The sequence below is a fragment of the Thermobia domestica genome, chromosome 1, assembly GCF_964235325.1.
Source record: "Thermobia domestica chromosome 1, izTheDome1.hap1.1, whole genome shotgun sequence".
NCBI classification, from domain to species: Eukaryota; Metazoa; Arthropoda; class Insecta; order Zygentoma; family Lepismatidae; genus Thermobia; species Thermobia domestica.
Genome location: NC_137454.1, coordinates 216,061,087 through 216,080,907, shown reverse-complemented (window position 1 = coordinate 216,080,907; position 19,821 = coordinate 216,061,087). Strand labels below are relative to the sequence as shown.

At 32.9% G+C, this 19,821-nt stretch overlaps 1 protein-coding gene across 1 annotated transcript in view; it reads right to left on the bottom strand.

Moving 5' to 3' along the window:
• The window catches only part of LOC145678654 (uncharacterized), a 354,696-nt gene that overhangs the window by 18,238 nt on the left and 316,637 nt on the right, over positions 1 to 19,821 (bottom strand). Inside the window, exons 5-9 of the mRNA XM_081749032.1 lie at positions 17,773 to 19,031; positions 13,397 to 13,524; positions 9,259 to 9,417; positions 6,392 to 6,484; positions 4,241 to 4,357 (exon numbers count right to left, since the gene is read on the bottom strand). Coding sequence (XP_081605158.1) covers positions 4,241 to 4,357; positions 6,392 to 6,484; positions 9,259 to 9,417; positions 13,397 to 13,524; positions 17,773 to 19,031 — 1,756 coding nt within the window. The remainder of the gene's footprint in view (positions 1 to 4,240; positions 4,358 to 6,391; positions 6,485 to 9,258; positions 9,418 to 13,396; positions 13,525 to 17,772; positions 19,032 to 19,821) is intronic.

Below are 19,821 nucleotides of genomic sequence, written 5' to 3'. Positions count from 1 at the left end.
TCTAACAAGGATTCATTCTTTGTATGATTTGGTAGTAAGTTATTTTATTCAATATCAATAACAATTCTACGATATAGGCCAGATTGTACGTTTGCATGTGAAAATCATGTTTTGTTCATGTTTTCTACTGGTTTCTAACCGAACATTCCTTAATGTTCTTAGCAAGTGTTTTTCTTGTTCCTCTTTACCGTGAAGCTAATTGTTTTCTAACAGGAAAGCTCGAAAGATATGTCGTTCAATTATTCTACATAATGAAATGATATTCATATTTGCTAATGGAGAAGAGATGTTGGGGGGTATCCTCTTCAACGGTTTCTACTGCCACAATTCACTAGTGAAAATGTTATGAAATGTAGGCATTGAGAGGAATTTTATGAAGCGTGGCTAAATTGCAATAAGTTTCCGAGAGCATTACAAATTTTCATCTCTACTTGCACAAATACTGTCCTGTTTACATATTACACTTGTGACGTCGTATGGTAAAACATCTTTTTTATCATATTATATATATTTTTAAAGATGGTTTTATCAAAATGATGGAAATATCCATGTATTGCTACACATTCTTTGTTGGACAATAAGATGTTGATCATTCGTGCACTGTTACTGTCTTGTGTGTTAGTGCTGTATTCGGTGATGGTAGTACGCGAGGTGATGTATGGATTTAGTGTTTGAAATACACTCCGTTGGTGGCAGGCGTGCCCACTCACTAAGGACTTTGGACCAAACCCCAAATTTACCACTCTGCTCCCAAATGTAACTTTCTCACTCCCAAATTTACCATTCTCCAGTTTGATTTACTATTTTCAACGAAGAACTGTCCCTCCAAATATTCTGATGAGCGCAATCTGTGCCCTAAAAATAGCCTTGTGCATCCCTGGTTGGTGGTGCAAGATGGGAAACCTTTCTGATTTTCAGAGGGCAAATTGTGGGTGTGTGGGTAGGTGGAGCAAGTGTCTCCAAGGCTGTCAAAGTGTTGGATGTATCTAGGACAAGTGTTTAAAGAGGTTGACAAACAAATTATGGAAAGTCATCATTAGACAAAGGGATAGTGGACAGAAACCAAGTGCAGGTGAGAAGCATAATAGAACATTGAAGAGCATTATTACAAAGAATCGTAAAGCTAATTCGACACAACTGACTGCAGAACTTAAATCAACACCTAGAACATCCTGTTTCTTGAATGATAGCCCAGCAAGAACGGGACATAACCTCAAAATTTGCGTTTGGATTGCGATCTCAAAACCTTTGATCACTGCCGTCAACACAGCAGCGCGAAAATGATTGTATCAAGAACATACAACATAGACTGCAGATAATTGGTGGTTGGATGACTCATCTTTCTCCTTGTTTCCAGCAACAGCAGGTTTGTGTATGGCAGAGGCCCAAAAGGAATTCTGCTCCGGACTGTCTACTTATCCACAGTGAAACACGGCAGCGCCTCTGTGATGCTGTGGGCCAGTTTCATTGTATTCTGTTGGTCCTGTTATAATTATTATTATTATTATTTTCAAAGAATGCATTACTGCCAATGACTATGTGTACATTTTAGGCAACAAGGTCCATCCTACGGTACAGATGTTCTCAAGCAATCACGCAGTGTTCCAAGATGACAATGAGCCAATACACAGAGCCAAACGTGCTCAGGTGTGGTTTTAAAAACAAGATTTCATCCAAGCCCGCTCAATCTCCAGACTTGAACATGACTGAAAGTGTATGCTCAGATTTAGAGTTGATTTCCTGGGAATCAACTGAGTGATGCACTGCCTGAAGAATGGTCTACTATTCCTCTGGACGATTCACGTGTTATAACCCTTAACTGCAAGACAAATACGCTGTACTACGAGCTAAATGTGATCGAACGCCTTGTTAGTAAGTTGAATTTTGTTAGTGTTCCATTATTTTGACAACCATCTGTATATTCTTTATTTGATCATGTATTGACTGGTTTTACTTGTATATGTGCAAAACAGTAAAACCAACCACCTCTTTGATCTTTTGGGACGTAAGCGAAAGTTCTTATAATCTACCTTTCCAATATGTGTGGTAATTTAGTATTTTCCATTCCCACTTCGGAACTTGGTTCATGTTTCAAATTCGTAGTTCCTTATCTCTATGGGTTAGTTCAATTGTTGCTCAATTTCAACAAAAGACAACGAAAAACACTTTCACATACGTTCTTGCCTCTGTCAAAATCTCATTTTGAGATTTCTCAGACTATATGCTATTGAATTACACATGTGGCCAGGATAATCAGTTTGACCTACCTGGTTTACAAATAGCTTTTTAAAAAAAAAAGAAAAATCGTGCACTAACATTTCACATACAAATTGATTAAGCTTAAAGTAGACACTGACTAATGTCTCGAGTTGACTTGTTTCCTTATTCTTGCGTTAATTCTATCACTTCGTTTTATCAGATAATGGTTCACAATCTGAAATCAATAGAAGCATTTTTGTTGTTGTTGTTATAATCGCATCTGATGCATTGAGAAACGACCACAAAATGCGAAACTGATCTTTCATGACTCAGGCGAAAGTGACAGAAGAGTTCAAAAGGAGATCTTTCCGAGGGAGATTAATAAATCGAAGTGCAGTTAGAAAACTGTTCTCTTTAAAAACACGGTAAGAAATGGTGTGGCAGATCGCCGATAGGTATAAAAAATAAAACAGCAGTGCTTGCCAAGTTTAAAGTCAATCCAACGAAATCTGTGAGGGGCATAAGCACCAAAATAGGCCTTCTCCATTGATTCCACAGTTTATATCTACTCATATTCAAGTATCTACATTAATTTTATATATTTGTATATGCATTTCCTATCTTCGAAAGAAATGAACCTATTTTGTTTTCCCACTGCTAAATTAACACTATTATACGTTATTTAGCTCCAGTACATATTCTATACCCTGGGTTACTTAATTTATTTGCTATATTAAACGTACCTATATTATCATACCTTTACACGTAATCTTATAAAACATTTTCCAGATACATTGCTCTCTAAATGTACAACAAATTACATGAACTACACTACGTACATACGTACATGATAGTATGTCAAAATTATTATTTTAAATATTTCTAACATGCAAATTATTTTATCGCAACCGCTTAAGCCAATAATGACAGTTAATACAGTTCAAGGACAATCATTCGTGTTAAAGTATTAAAACTTCATAATATTAGTGAATCAAATATTTGTTTCAGTAGTGAAGCAATTAGGACGTGTTACATATATATGATATAATCCTTCACCCTCTAAGATGCCCTCCACCAATAATAAAAAAGAGCACTATTTTTTCGAGGAGGTCTCTTTCTCTCTTACTTACCTCCTACAATAGCCAACGAAGAAACGTAGTTCGTGTATTCTAACCTATTGTGGATCTTTTTAATATTAACGAATTAGGACAGAACCATGAAAAGGTTCTGTCAAAATTTTCAGATACTGTTTTACCGGTTTTTCAATGCCAGTATGGCAAACAGGAACAGATGTATCTTTACAGAAATTTCGTATACATGTTATTTAAATATGAATGCTTTAAACTGTGCAAAAATTGTGAAATGTGAGTTCTCGAAACTAGATATTGTTCCTAGATGATTCGAAAGTTTATTATTATTATTATTATTATTATTATTATTATTATTATTATTATTATTATTATTATTAATCAACAACTAAAATTAATAACAACTAAACTTTTATCATTTGTTTCTGAAACATTATGCAAATTAACAACAAGTTCAAATCCTTGTAGTGTTGGTCTTTAGTACAGTAACCGAAATGGTGTTTTCATGAATATTGTTTTAAAATTATCTTCATTTTGTGTTGAGCTTTAGTTTTAGTAAAGGCTCTTATAGTGTACCTTTTCAGTATGTATGTGCTAATGTGTTGTAACGTTCTCTGACAATTTATTTATTTTCCATTCCAACTTCGGGATTTCCTTCACGTTTCAAATTCATACTATACTCCTCATTCCTATTGGTTAGCTCAATTGTTGCTCAAGTTTAGCACAAGGACAACCAAAACACTTCCATATTTGCAACTACAGACAAAAAAAGCCATGAATCTAAGCTCTCCTATTGCATTTTCCTACAAAATGGTGTGTTAGTCAAGTTACTCTATAACAATATCATCTATGTTTGGTTAAAATTTATTTAGTTTTCCTGATATTCGTTAATAACAGAACTGCAACACAGAAAAATCTTTCACGATTCACGTCACAACTAATACAAATCTCACCATCTCCCTCATCTCCACTATCCGTCATGTTCTGGAGCATTCGGAATGCCCTTGACGGGATCGCAGCCCCACGATAACGTGGATCAGACTCAGTATGTAAGAAACTGTCTTCGTCAACTACAGTGAAGGAGCCAAAGAACTTAATCTTAGAATGATTCTTGAAGTGTATAGAAGCAAATTTTTGTTTCTAAACTTACAGAAAGTATTAATACAAATTATGCACTTACACATACTACTTACAATTAGCATTACTTTTTTGTTTGTTTGTTTGTTTAGATTGTGATCTCATTTTATGTCAAATTCCTGCGATCTCTATTTTTAGCACCTCAAATAAAGTGATCATCGTAAAAGTAATACAGCAGCAGTGGTAACTAACAAGGTACGGTTGAAGTATTCCACTTTCAGGATTAAAACAGACATTCTAAATACATTGTAAAGCAATAAGTTTTTTTCCTTTCCTTTCTCTACTTTAAAAATATTTCTTTGGAAAGATATATATAGGAACAGTGTCTACGTTATATCTCAAGTCAATATAGTCAGAGTTTCTCTTCGATGAAAAATGTAAACAAGTACGTTTAGTCTAGTAAAAGTCTATATATTTGAGTACTACGGAGAGAATCACAGCATCTTCCTTGAGATGCCATCTGTTAGTAGAATTGTAATATTCAAATCCTTCAAACCTACGTTCAGATGAAGTAGCTTTTTAACAATTTTATAATATAAAAATAATATTACATACTTCTGTATCCTGTGCATATCAATAAAATGCAGAAACAAATCGGAGAAGGTAAGAAAGCATTTCATTTCCGATTAGAAATACTGTTAGTAGAATTGTAATATTCAAATCCTTCAAACCTACGTTCAGATGAAGTAGCTTTTTAACAATTTTATAATATAAAAATAATATTACATACTTCTGTATCCTGTGCATATCAATAAAATGCAGAAACAAATCGGAGAAGGTAAGAAAGCATTTCATTTCCGATTAGAAATACTGAAAAAGCTTTTTCTTTTTCATTTTGTAACAAGGCATTAACTCTTACGCCCAACATATTTTCAAGGCCAAATGAATATTTAAATTATTTAAACACTGTCCATTCAAAGCTGCTGTGAAGATATGTAAAAGAATTTTTTTTTTAAATGACAGTATTGGCAATCTTGTCTTCTGGTTCCAATTCAAAAAACTGTTAATTTTTTGAAATGTTTGCAATTTCGCAGCAAATGAAATGATAGAAGTCTTCGTGGAAGCCTAACTTTGTTTGGAATCTATTTTCATGCAAGGTTCCAAAAATAATAATCTTTGTTTTACTTAGCAAGATTCTTTTATTACTGACATCTTTGGTTTGTACTTATCCGATATCAACCCAATCATTTTAATACAACTAAGAAGAAGAAACTCAGATAGCTAGATGGCTACATCAGAGAATAGAGACGCCTTACCACTGTGAAACAAGAATGCTACGTAACTTACTTTTTCAATTAATTTCTTTAACTTAAACTGTACTCAGTATAAATTTAGAAACTGTATTAATTTTAAAAGGTACTAATTTGCCAAAAGTCATTTTTAAAGATTTATTTCATTACTAAAATGAAATCTTAATTTGTACTTAACCGTTTTCTTAAAAAGAAAAAGAAGAAGAAAAGGAAAGAAACAATGTATGTGATGCTTATCTAATACAGAATTCGTTGTTGGGACTTGAACACATCAACCAGAAATGAGTACTCTGCTACTGAATCACATGATCCTTTAGCTTGTAAATTAGTAATATATTATGCATTGATGTTAGTTATCACCAAAGCTTCTTTGAGTACCTTATGAGAAATGAAAGGAGAAAGCATATAAATTTAAAAAAAAAAAATCTTCATAGCAATCAGTGGCGGTGATAGCTGATCATCTGCAGAATCAAAAATAGTGATTTTCCAAGTGTGATTTCACATTTATATAGAACATACTTCTCTAGATCCTCTTATTTCAGATACAGTCTTCCCGCACCGCGGAGTCAGCAGGATCCCTTATCACCGCCATTGATAGCGATAAATATTTTCACTTAACACCTCCACCACTGTCAGCCTTCTGAAACTGAAGAAGCACCCGTGATTAAAAGGCAAATAGTAGGAAATAAGATTATAATATATTGAGATATGCTGTACCACTCTCGTCCAAAATACGGAACACTCTGGATGGAATATGTCCTCCTCTGTAACGAAGATTATCCTCCTCTTGTAAATTAGATTCTTCTGAAACTAGGACCAGAGTGGAATGATAAAAACTATATGTTTAACATTCACTGAGAAAAACTATAAATATACATACTGCATGCTTAAATGAATTGTGGACCTGGGTGCAATAGTGGTCTAACCATCAATAATTTAAAAGTGAGAAACAGGCTTAAAGTTTTCCATTCTCTTCTGCAAATTATTTTACAGAGCTTATATTTAGCAGTTAGCACAACGACACTTATACAATATGCTATACTACAGATTTGTACTAGGAGGTAAAATTTATTTTGCAATGTAGATTTAGGTCAGTTAGGAGGCTAACAATCTTCGAAGTGACTATCTTAACATTCGGCAACAGAAGTTTTTTTTTTTTTTTTTCCGGGGCGAAGTGGCAGTATTTTCTCTATTTTGAACTTATCTTAAAATTACTGTTGTCTGTAATTAAAATAATAGCATCATTCCTTGTTCAAATGCATATTTACTTTTTGGTATTTCCAACATGAAAATATACATCATTTAAGATCATACTTATTTTAGAAATAAAACTTAAATATAATTTTTAATCTGTAATCCCAGCCAATGAATATATATATATTTTTTTATATTCACTTTGACGTAATATGTAGTATATGCAAGAGAATATGGGCGTCGATTGGGGGGGGGGGGCAGTTTCCCTTATCCTCCACGGTTTTGAAGTAACCCATAAGGCATATAGTTTCATTTGGAAATATAAAGTTTTTGTGTGTGTGTTACTGATTCATAGAAAAAAAATGATGCCATATAATATTTGCCGTTGCGTGAGTACGTATTGGTTTCTTCCCGTGGAGTTGAGAAAGCGAGAGGAATTGAGTTTTAATTGCCACGGAAAATAACCCAAAAATTAACCTATTGGAGGGCAATAAATCTAGCGTACTTTCGTTTTTTCTTACAATGACTCGATATGTTAGTCAGCCGCTTTGAAACTAATTGAGAGAATATTTCGCAAAACAAGAAAAGTTATTTTTTAATTGCACAAAAATTAACAGTTCCTAAAATGTCTTCTTCCTAATAGTAAGGAATATTGATTAAAAAAAAAAAAAAGTGATAAGAAACAACTACCTTTTCCATTGTTTTGCAGTGGTGTTTCTAGGGGGTGTACGAGTGTATACACAATTAGATTTAGTGAAATCAACATAATTCTAGGTTTTAGGATTGAGTGTGGAATGTTTATAAGTGTTATGTTTTGATGTGTTCCAAGAAAGTGAAAACTGAACCTAATGGCAAAGAACGTGTTTTGGGAAACTGCAAAAGCAAATATTTCTTTAAATGTCGTAGCATATGCTTGTAGTATTTACTGTCTTTCATTTCCTAAGAGCAAGAATATACATTTAATAGCATGTGTGGAATTAAAAATGTAAGTTGTTCATTAATTCCCAGTTTCAATATAACTTCTACAAAACAAGCCTCATTATTCATTACTATGATTAATATTATTCTTTCTATTTATTTGTTTGTAATTTGTTATTAAATAATCTGATCACACAATTTTCCAGTATTTTAGGATGTTCATGAGCAAGAAATCAAAGCTCTCCTTACACTTTCGTTATTTCAGAATACAATGCTAGTACCTACTTGCGTTGCTCCTGTCAATTTACTTAATAAAATATGAAATACGATATATGGTATTTTAACCAAAAATGATAATATCCTATTAGTTATACAACCTTTAGTCAAAGGGTTAGAAACAACCAGGGAAACTAAGATTGATATACAAATATTCAGGTCATGTCTTGACCCCTACTTTTAACGTACAATCGCCGCCACTGCAAGAGAACTAACATTGAAGCATTAATCTTTGTAATGGTAGTTTCAAACACTTTATTTATATATATATATATATATATGCATATAAAGGTTGTGATCCTGGAGAAACTATATTCCTTCATCTAGTGGCAAGGTTACAAATTTGTATCCATAAGAAACCCATAAGTATAGAGAAATCAGAAGCAGTACGATCTGGAAAAATTTGAATTAACGGAAAGCTTACATATACCTCTAGTTCAGAGATCCAGTGTACATATACGGACTTCGCGCCTTACTATTAATAAGAAAGCTAGAAGTAATAGAAATTAAGTACTAATTTCTTGATTTAACCTGGATTTACTAAAAATTAATTAGAAGTACCCAAAAATATATCGTACTTTTACATTATAGAAAAAAATACTAATATATTCAACTAGATTTAATAGTATACTTCAGGCACTCTGAAATTATAGACAATTCCTCGTTCAACCACGTCACAGTTTGTTCTAATGGTGTCAAGAATAAAAAAAAAATCCTTGGAAAAATCAATATACATTATTATTCTAAAAGAAAAAGTAATACTTAAAATTCATTACTTTTATTGACAAGAACTCTTATTTATTGCATAATTATTGTAACAATTAGCTTATAAATTTCCATTTATTTATGAAGATAATTCGTAAATTCGAATAATGATAGTGGGTGCAACTTCACACATTGAATTTTTTAGCATGGTACAACGTGATAATAAAGATATATGACATGTTCATATTATCTAGGCTTACAATATATTACGCAGATAAAAATGCAACTATTTCCATCAGCTAATATGTTTCCATTTTACAACTTCTCGTTATTTTTCAGCGTAACTATAAAGTAGAAAAGTACCAACCCCTAACACTGTCCATGTGACATAATATCTTGAGCTTTGATCACACCTTTAGGCTTTATTTTAGTTCATAATAACCGTAAGGAAATATTTGCAGCAAAATTAAAATCACAAGTTTTTCACATACCTTGAGCCTTGAACTTATTCATTAGAGCACGATCATCCTCAGACAGCTGCATCTTCCTCAGCTGCTGGAATGTTCTGGAAGGAACTTGATTTTTCTGATTCAAGCCAGAGAAATGCATTTCGTCATGCTCTGACTTTTTATTTCCAGCGAGATTCGAACCTACAATAATAATATGAACATAGTGAATTTATACTTAATTCAAATATTTCAAGTAACAGATTTCAAAATGTCTCGTATAATACATGTAAGATGCAATATTACTTTATCTTACCAACTGGCACTACAGCTCAAAGTGAGCTTCGGGTTCCTTCACTACGCGCCTCCAAACTTCGCGACTTCTTACCATTTCCTTTCAACTTCTTATCTACGTCATTTTCAGATCTTGTCTACGTTTTCCTTCCATTTTATTTTGAGACGTCTTTTTCTGTTAAAGTAGATCTTTTCATTTAAAATTCTTTTCTGGCATTCTACTTCCTTCCATTCTTTCAAGGTATCCGAACCATCTTAGTCTTTGCGATTTATCAAATTTTACAACATCTTGCATCTCTCATATGTTTCATCATTTCATCATTACTTCTTATCCATTGATTTCTTTTTCTCACTGGATCATATATCTTCCGTACAATTTTCCTTTCAATTTTCCTTAGTATGTTCTCTTCTTCATTCTTTACGACCCAGAACTCACTTCCATATGTAACAATTGAAAAGTGTTCAGTATACCCTAATTCAAGGCGTAAAATTTGAAAGTCAGACGCATTCACCAATCCAAAAATGATGGTCACAGTATCTCTCAATGTACCGGTACGAATTATGAGAGATCTCCCCCACCCTCCTTCCCTACGACCTTTAGTTTGACAAAGAAAAAGATTACATCAGGGCATAAAATTTTAAAACCAAACAATTAGATTCAGGATAATCAATTTTGAATTGGATAATTCATATATACATGTTAAATAAAATCTTATATCTTTCGATTGAGAGTGGGAAAGGAGGGGCGAATTACAACATTGTGAAAACTTCACTTTCCCACGTCTGTTGAAGAGTTCACATTTCATGTTTTCTCTCACCCAGTGACAATTATTTTCGTGCAAAACAGAAACTGCACAGCCCTGTGAGTTTAGGCAGAAACCATTCCTACTGAACAATGGTCTCCAGCTCTAAATTTCTAATCGCCAATGGCGACCTGGCGACCGGAAATTTTGCACTCTGCCCTACTTTTCGTCCTTCCACCTATCCGTCTGTTTTTTAGCAATTGTAAATTTGTGCAGTATGCTCTATTTCCTGCTTGTATTCGTTCTTGAACTGTAATTTTCATGTTATTTTGATCATTTATCAGCTTACCTAAAAATTTAAGGATTCTGACTGTTTCATTTCTTTCTCTTTAATTGTGATTCTTTTATTCAGTTTCTCTTTCCTTGTAATTACCATATGTTTAGCTTTTATGCATTTATTAGTTACTAATTCTATTTTATTTGCTTTATTACTCATTCTTCTGTAAACCTCTACCAATTCGGTACAAAGAGTGAAAAAGTCAATGACTGGACCGGAACTCGAACCCAGGACCTCCGGCATGACATGCCGATGTGTTAACCATTACGCCACCCAGTCCGCTTCCCAGAACACCACTCACTCTCTCTCTCACACACACTCTCGAGGTCGGTGCTCCCCAGTCAGTCGGATCACGTGGGTTGTACCACAGACTCCTGGTGTGATTGCACAATCCCAGTGTCCACATATTGAGTATATATGACGGTTGTGATTTCATATAGATATTAAAGAGGAAACAACTGATTTTTTAACGCACCATCCCTCTATAGATATGAATTCAACAACGTACAAAGAGTTTAAAAGTCTAGTCCCGGTCTAGCCAGTCACTTTATCTATCACTCTTTCTACGTTATTGAATTCACATCTGTAGAGGATATGGTGTGTTAAAAAAATCGATTGTTTCCTCTTTCATTAATATCTCTTCCAATTCTTTAATACTCATAGCAATTACGTTCATATCAGCATACTCAAGGATTTGACTGAATTTATGAAATATACAGTGTTCTAATATTAAAGGAATATGCAATATTCCTTATATAGTGCAATAATAAAAAGGTTTGTAGACAATTCATCCGCTTGCCTTATATATAAAATCAATCTTCTGTTATTCTGTTACCTACTTGAACTTGATCTGATTTCTTTGAGTGCTAATATTGTCAGGTTAATCAATTTAGTTGGTATTACCATATCTTCCATTGTCTCAGTCTTTTGCTATGTACGCTATCAAATGCACTCTTAAAATCAACAAGTAACAGGTATAAATCTATATCGAAGACGCGACATTGAGATAATATTAAAATTTTTCGAAAGTGAGATTGAGAAATCATTCACTTTTCACATACAGAGTTGTGCAGCGCAGCACAATTTCGACTTTTGCATGCATCAGATTAACAACTATGATCAACAGGGACTCCCAAAACATCTTATGCTTTTCATTAATTCTGCTCAATTAAACATCTTAATTTATAATCTTGCTAATTGTTACAGAAATTTCATGTGAATTACGTGAAATCATCCGTAATTATATCTCAAGGAAACCAAGTCTAAGAACGAAGTTACAATTAAATAAGTGAAAAAGAAATGAATGAATGGACACAATGGAGAAAAATAATTTTAAATACACACACATTCAAAAGAAATTAATTGTAAACCTAAATCGCAAATATCTTCTCACAGTTACAATGGATATTATATATAAATTTTTGCTAAAGCCTGTTTATCCTAAATGGTTCAAAAGAAAATTCAATAGTTATTCTATTCGGAGTTCTTATGAAAACAAAATAAAAGAAACCTCCATGAAGAATATTATGAAAATATTTAAGATCGAAAATTTATCGTCTATCGACTAAAGACAAGAGATACAGTTCTTTGGATATATTAGACAAACTCGTATCTTTGAAATCTTTGAACTTCTATCGTAACCAGGCTAGGAGGTTATTCTGAATAGTCAATAGTATTTACAAGATATTCGGCTTCACTGTTCCAAATCACCGTACCATATTCAAAATGAGAACTCACATTACATATGAAGAGAATTTTGTAAGTATCAATATTTGAATTAGGGCAAAGCCATTTTAACATTGCGAATTTTTTTCTGGCCTTAAATGTGATTATCTGTAAGTGTTTTTGAAATAATAATTTGTTATCTAATCTTATTCCGAGATCTTTAACGTAAGTTTCAAATTCCAATTTCCTGATTACCTACAAAGGTATTATATATTTATAAAACAAAAGATCAGTTTTCCTGGAAAAAATTATACCCTGAGTTTTGCAATAGGTAAGAAATTATTCTATGACCATTTAGCTAATATATCAATGTTTTCTTAAAAACATAACTTGAACAGTATTAAACAGATTAAATAATAATAATAATAATAATAATAATAATAATAATAATAATAATAATAATAATAATAATAATAATAATAATAAAATTTGAAAATCTTGGAAACTTATATTTCCGCAATACTGAAAGAAGTCAAATTTATAGCTTAAAGCTTGTCTGTAGTACATTCGAAAATATAATGTAGGCCTATCAGAAAGGTCGAAGTTTATTATTTGTTGTGAACGGCCATATATGTATTGGTAATATGAAACGCTTAAAGAATAAAATTACCATATAACAATCAAAATATTCTGGTCTTGTAAAATTCCAACTCCAAATCTCGAATATTCGTTGATTTGTCAATTTTCTGCTGCGGTTATATGAATATGAAATATAGATACTAAAATCATTGTAACTCATGACTGTAACTAATTTCCCAGTGCAAATTTTACTCCGAGAAAGAAGGTCAGTATACTTAATCCAATCTATAAGTAAGAGTGTACAAAATTTTATAAAGAGAAAAAAAAAAAAGAAAAAGAGAGAAGAATATCCTTTTTAGAGCAAAGAGAAAGACTTGGTATAAAAGGCAAGAATAGATAAACTGTCTTCCAAAAATCTGCAAATTCATACATTCTACAAGTTCTTAATAATCCTAATGTGTACGCTTAACATTAGTTCAAAACAAGTAGACACTTCAGTGTCTATTCTAATTTTTAGTTTCAAAATATCCTAAACATCACACAATAGTAAACCAAAATACTTCACCTGTATTCGGTTCCTCCAAGTCAGTATCTGTAATCTTCTGTAGAACTCTGAAAGAACGTGACTGAATGGGAGCTGCTGATCCCCAGCTTTGCTGATGTTGCAACTGACGGGGGTCGGACATTGACATGCTGTAATGAAATACATGAATGAATATACAGCAAGAAGTTTCATAAAATACTTTTTTAAATATAAGATAACAATCACAAGCCAACTTGGACATTTAGATATAGTAATATAAAATTAAGTTCAATAGTTTTCCATGAAAAAAATCTTTTAAGAGAAGACATAGCAAAAAAGAAAGTTCTCTTTTTAGTGATATTCCTAACAAAAAGTTATATCATTCATCATATATTTATTAATAATTAAATTTGAAAGTCAAATAAAGTTGTCACTTTGTATTTTCGAAAGAAAGATACTGCCAAAACTTATTCCACCTCGTAGTTATTATTTAACATTGAATAAATTATTTTCCTTAATAAATTTTCGGAATATAAACTTTTTTTTTTCAATCAAACTATTATGTTATACATCTGAACATAACAGTAATAATCCCTCAGTTTTCCATGCTTCATTGAAATTTTTAGCCATAAAAAAGAAATGAAGAATGGATAATATATTCTTTATAGTCCAAACTTAATACATAATGCAAAAAGAAAGTATTAACAACATAACTTCATCAAATTTTATTTATGCAAAATTTGCGAAATTAGGAACTAAACTTTCAAGTATAAAATTCTATTGTAATAATAATCTGTTACCTGTATTTAGTGAATTAAAAACAAAGTTCGGAGATAACGGTATTTGCGAATTTTACATTCAACTACAGACGCTAGTATATACCAGTTTAGAGAATGCACCCTCTTATACTAACTCACACGGCATATTTCATCTCACTTTGGTGTCAAATTTACCCTCGTAAAAATAAAGTAAGGATGACATATATAACTGGAAAATGTCTTACATATTTTCAGTAAACACGTCATTAATTAGATCAACTCTTTCTTTTGATGCCTATTATTCGTCAGATACAGACTACCATGAAAGCCTTTTTAGTTAAAAGACATGTTCGATTTCTACTTAATTTCGAGTAAATTAATTATTTTACTGAATGTATCTTTGATCTCTCTGCTCACAACAGTGAATAACCAGTTTCTTTCAACCAATTCTATAACATTTCAACCAATTCTATAACATTTATTTCTGTTTAACGTATTTCTTACTGTGTATGTATTTAATTTCGTTCCAGTATGTTAACGAGAAAGTAAAAGCGAAAGATAAAAAGTTCAGTTTTCTAATATCAGCAGACTGAATTACTGTTTGCCAAATGCCCCTTATCCTTTTGTTGTTGACACGAATCGGCACGCCAGACTATTTGGCATCCTGTCACATGACTGTTTAAACACTGCCTTCTTTTTTTTCCTTCCTTTTCGTCCTTTACTTAGGTGGAATCAATCAGTTTAGCTGAGGTCTGTGACTTACTACAGAACAAGGAAGGTCATTGTACTCCATCACGACGGTAAAGGAGTGGTAATCTATTTGACTTTTCATTTCATTCCATTTTTTTCATCATATTTATTCATTTACATTTCATTTCCTCAGGTTGTCTTAATCACCCACGAATCATAAATAATCCACCTATGCCAATAGATGAGTAATGGATGGGGAAAAATTTAAAAAAAAAAAAATCCTTCTCGGTTTAGACAACATACCAGTAATTTGCAAATGGTTTAAAGTAGACATTGTGGATTAGTAATGTAGAAACGTGATATAAAACAATGTAAAACGTTGTGAAGATAATTCATGATCAACGGATCAAAAAAAAAAAAAAAAAAAAAAAAAAAGTAGTTTTTGAAAATTATAAGTTAATGCTGTTTTACAATCAGTCCTTGCATTAATTATTAGCATTTGTATAAATGTATCCTAATAAGTACTAAAATCAATTGCTAAAAATCGGTGTCTCCTGATAATGTTTCTACTCTTTATTCTATTTTAAATAGAAATAAGAATAAGAAAAGCTAAGTTTTTAAGACGACTTGAAAGTCTTCAATGTACCTGAATATCTTTCTTAAATCTAATTTCCCACCTCGCTAATTTTACGTTCCTCGCATAAATTGTAAAATCTCTTCTAAGCTTGAGAAAATTCTTTGGAAACAAATATGTAATAGATCGAATTAATATTTAAAAGTAACTGAATTTTGTTATTACTAAAATACTTTTGCATACTAGAAAAGCTGAGAAGTACTTACAAGTGAAAGCCTTTCGTCCAACATTTGCAATGATGTTAAGATTTGGTTCACACAACAAAACAAATTCTTTTATCTTGAAAAATATTTGTACACTATATCCAAGTGATAACACCAAAAAATGTCACATAATTCTTGAATATCTAGTAATCTTGCCGTTGAACACATACTGAAGATGAAACAGAAATTTTCGTCATGCTCTTTACTTAATAAGACTGGCACTATATCGGTTTACAATAATCTTAAGGTGATAGGTGATCTTAAAATAATCTTAAGGTGATAGATGATCTTAAGGTGACAAAACAAAAGTGGTCATTGTTGCAACTACAGAATGTGCTACCGAAATGTTTTCACAATACTGTACCACAGCTTACAAGAGCTTTTACTGTTAACTGTGTAGCAAAGCGTAACATTGAACCCTCGTCCAAGATCAGACAGACGTCTCTCCCTGACGTTGAAATGTAAACACCACAACAGCAGCCAACACAGTTTACAAGACCACCAATAAAAAAAAAAAAAAGAGGTACCATGCTACAGAGCATAAATAGAAAGCAACAAGTCGCCATTTTGAATTTGATCTAGTTACACATTGACAGGAGACAAACACTGAAGGACTTTAACCCTTGAAGCCGGAAAAGGACATACAGGGGAAAAACCCACGACTCGGAAATTTTTTCAGATAGATTACGTTTTTATACAAGAAACCTTTTCAGATAGATATGTGAGAAATTACGTCCTTGTACAAGAAACCTTTCCAGAAAGTCCAGTAAATAGTGTCGTAATATTTTAGTAAAAAACCTTTCCAGAAAGTCCAGTAAATAGTGTCGTAATATTTTAGTAATAATGTTTAAAAGTTTTTAACCGTCAACAGTTTACTACTTAAACTATTGTAGTAAAAACAATCGATTATACTTAATTTTCACTTTAAATAAAATATTTTTAATATATTTTTAAAAATCTGTAGAAATAGAATGAAAAAATAGTTCTTTCAGAAAGCAGTCATAATGCATAAACTGCTAATGTGTTTCTATCAGAATATCAGCCTCAAAGTTCGTATGATAGTTTTGCAGGATAAAATTTATACGTTGACTACTGACTATCAAAAACTCAATCTTGCGGAAACCATACAAACTATCATCAAGAGCTTTCCTCTGAAGGAAACCGTATTAACATTCCTCTTCATCTTCTGAAAGGAATCATCCTTCCATTGGCTGTTACTTTCACTGATTTAAGAGAATTGCTACTTAATATTTCAAGCAAAAATTCAAAGAACATTTCTTACATGGATATTAGGATAAGTTACTTTATATACTGTATGTAATTTACGCAGATTTAATAGTTTAATAATTTATGGCGATCAATCATAAATAAAATCTGAGAATAACGTGTATAATAGAAAGCGATTCAAATCAAAATAAAATGTAAAATCGAACTAAATGTAATATTCATAACGATGACGAATGAATGTTCATCCCTAATTAAATATAGAAGTTACGGAAGGGCAAGGTTATTTTGAACAACAGAATTCAATATTAGAATCGACTCGACGAAGAAGACAGAAGCTTTCGAAATATTTTCGTACAATTTTCAATTAGTGTTCAAGTAGTACATGAGATGAGTTTCTGATCGTGAGATCAATTCAATTTTAAATATATTCAACAAGATGATGTTCTTTCTTCTTCTGGAACGCCTCAGTTATTAGTCTTCTTCCTTCTAAACCTGAGGGTATATTCATTCTTATACCATAGTATTTTGTAAATGGCTCTATTCGCTTCCAGTGTTTTATTCTGATTGATTAATTGTAATTTAATTGTATAAGATAGGATATAGTTCTTAAAGTGGAATCCGAACCTACTCTGATTTTATCCGAGGTTTTTTGCCCTTTACCACGAGAGCCAAACAACTTATTTGCAGATATTGAGCAATTTATGTTCTACACATTCATTTGTTGAGTTTTAAGAATGTAACTAGAAATGTATTATTTCTCGAACAACACATTTGACTAGTGAAACTTTTCATTGGAACACTTTAGGCACAAATTTCTAAAGAATCAGGAATTTATGTTAGTTCTTTGTTGTGAAATCAATCTGAAGTTTACATTAATGAATATAAATATGAATATTTTATACTCACTTCTCCATCCCACTAACGATATTCCCTTCTTGTGGGCTTGTAGGTGAGTAGGGAGTCGGCGAAGAAGGAGCGTTGAATTTGTTGTGGACGTAGACAGGTTTCCTTTGTTGTTGTTGCTGCTGCTGCTGCTGTTGAGAAGTGTGTCCCTCAATTTGAATGGGTATTATCCTAGTTTGTTGGCCTCCAGTTCTTGCTCCACCTGCCACTGCTGATGGCTGAGATTGTTGCTGTTCTCGTTCCATTTGAATAGGGACTACACGTGATTGACTCTGTTGTACTCCTCCGGGTCTTTGTTGCTGTGCGGGAGCTGAATCTCTACCTTCAACTTGTATAGGGATAATTCTTGTTTGTGGGCCTTGTTGTGACGGGGGGGACCATACAGGAGGAGACTGTGGCTGTTGATGTACATACGGCGGCGTAGTAGACTGTGGTTGCATTCGATTTTGAGAATTCATCCAAGGTAGTACAGGAGCCCTGTTAAGAGTTGCGTGAATGGGTGATGATGGTGTTGGAGGAGTCTGCTGTTGATTGGTTTGAGTAACAGGAGGGATATATAATGAACCAAGTTGTTGATTTTTAGTGACAGGAGGCACATAAATACTACCGGGCTCGTTTTGAAACTGTGGTGATGATGGCTGATAACCTCCGCCAGGTTCAGGTCTTGTTGGTTGTTGAGCGACTTTAACAACCGTTGGAGATTGCGTACGTTGGAGTTCTGGTTGTCTTGAGAAAGCCGCCGAGGGAGTTGGTGAAGGAGTTTGTTGCTGAGATTTTTGAGCCGCTGTTACATAACTTGGCTGAGGGCTTTGAGGAGATTGAGATCCCGTTTGAACTCTAGATACAGGCGATGAGTAGGACGTCGCTTGAGGTGCTGGTGGAGGAGGCGGTGGCGTTACTTGTTGAGGGATCGGAGGTTGCGGAGGCGGGGGAGGAGGTGCAGGTGGTCCAGCGTGATTAAGTTGTGGCACTCCCTGTGGAAACACAGGAATAGCCATCTGTGGCTGCATGGCTGCTAAGGCAGATGGTGGTAAAGGCTGTGGAGGCTGTTGGGGTTGTTGCTGCTGAGCCAATGGGGAAGGTTTGGGTTCGTTGCTAACGCCTTCTGCTTTGGCGTTGCGCGAAATACGACGTTGCATCCGAGGACTTCTTATTTCAGAGAGATCGATTCCGCCTGGTGTGTATGTGAACGGTTTCTTGTCCTTTGTCATCATTGCATTCTGAATAGCTGCTGGTGGAACTTTGCCTCGAGTGTCGGGAATCTGTAACAAAATAAATAACAATATTTAAGTAGAGCATTATTTAACATTCACTGAAGATCATTTTACCCAATATTTGAATTCAAATACAATTTACAAGGAAATTAATTTGATTTTATTCTTAACCTACCTTAATGAGTATTGCATACACAATAAGACTTCGTAGTTCCAAGTAAAAATATAGCAATAACATAATTATACAGTACACAAGTATTAAAACAGCAAAACCTTCACGACAGATCAAAATTTCATTATGCTGGCTTTACTTTAAATTTTCATTTAAATATTCCACGGACGAGTAATATGTTTGGACTTCCAAACGGAAGTTTACTTGGTGTAGTTGGAGGGACAGATTTTTTATTTTATTTATTTATTTATTTAATTTATTGTAAAATACTTCCCGCTAGACATATAGACTTCTTCCTTTCCTGCTCACTCCCCCCTCCCTCCCGAAAAAATATTAATAAATGAAAAATTGAATGATACGACAATTCTGGGTTTTTTGGTTAATAACACTTGAAATTATACAATAACTTATGTTATTTCTTAGTCAACTTTACTATATATATATGCCATAAATACATGTCATTCGTGAACAACTTTTTATTGCTTTCTCTTTCCGTTTAATAACTCGTTTTTTTTTCCTTTTTTATTTATTTTCTTCATGCTATGCTATTTCTGAATTGTACTTTGTTTTGTCACATACGATACTAAACGTTTCTTATATAAACAATTTTACTTTGTGTAATTATCTAAATTGTGCTGGATTCAATTTGTTCGTTGTTTTTTTACA